The 265-nt window shown below is 62.3% G+C and overlaps 1 protein-coding gene across 1 annotated transcript in view; it reads right to left on the reverse strand.

The window, feature by feature from the left end:
- Positions 1-211, reverse strand: part of LOC104528744 (pro-cathepsin H) — a gene marked incomplete at its 5' end in the record, with an annotated part of 6,250 nt that extends 6,039 nt beyond the window's left edge. Inside the window, one exon of the mRNA XM_010172838.1 lies at positions 125-211. Coding sequence (XP_010171140.1) covers positions 125-211 — 87 coding nt within the window. The remainder of the gene's footprint in view (positions 1-124) is intronic.
- Between the last annotated feature and the right edge of the window lie 54 nt (positions 212-265).

Genomic DNA, 265 nt, shown 5'->3' on the forward strand with positions numbered 1-265 from the left:
GGGGGACGCCCTCCCCCACCCCCACGCCCCCCTGCCCACCCGGACTGTGAACAGGCAGCTGGTGGCAGTGCCAGAGAGGAGCACAGAACTGGCTGTCAGCACACAGGAAAGGAGAATCTCTTACCAGAGAGAGCAGCTTTCCTGTCGCAATAGCAATAGCAGACTCCAAACAGCCCGTGGTGGAAAAGGTCCAGCAGCTCCCGCAGGGGCCCTGCGTTAGGAACCGGAGAGGAACTGCTCCGTGATGTGCCACAGGGTCACCAGC

Source organism: Antrostomus carolinensis, unplaced genomic scaffold, assembly GCF_000700745.2.
Source record: "Antrostomus carolinensis isolate BGI_N321 unplaced genomic scaffold, ASM70074v2 scaffold36587, whole genome shotgun sequence".
NCBI classification, from domain to species: Eukaryota; Metazoa; Chordata; class Aves; order Caprimulgiformes; family Caprimulgidae; genus Antrostomus; species Antrostomus carolinensis.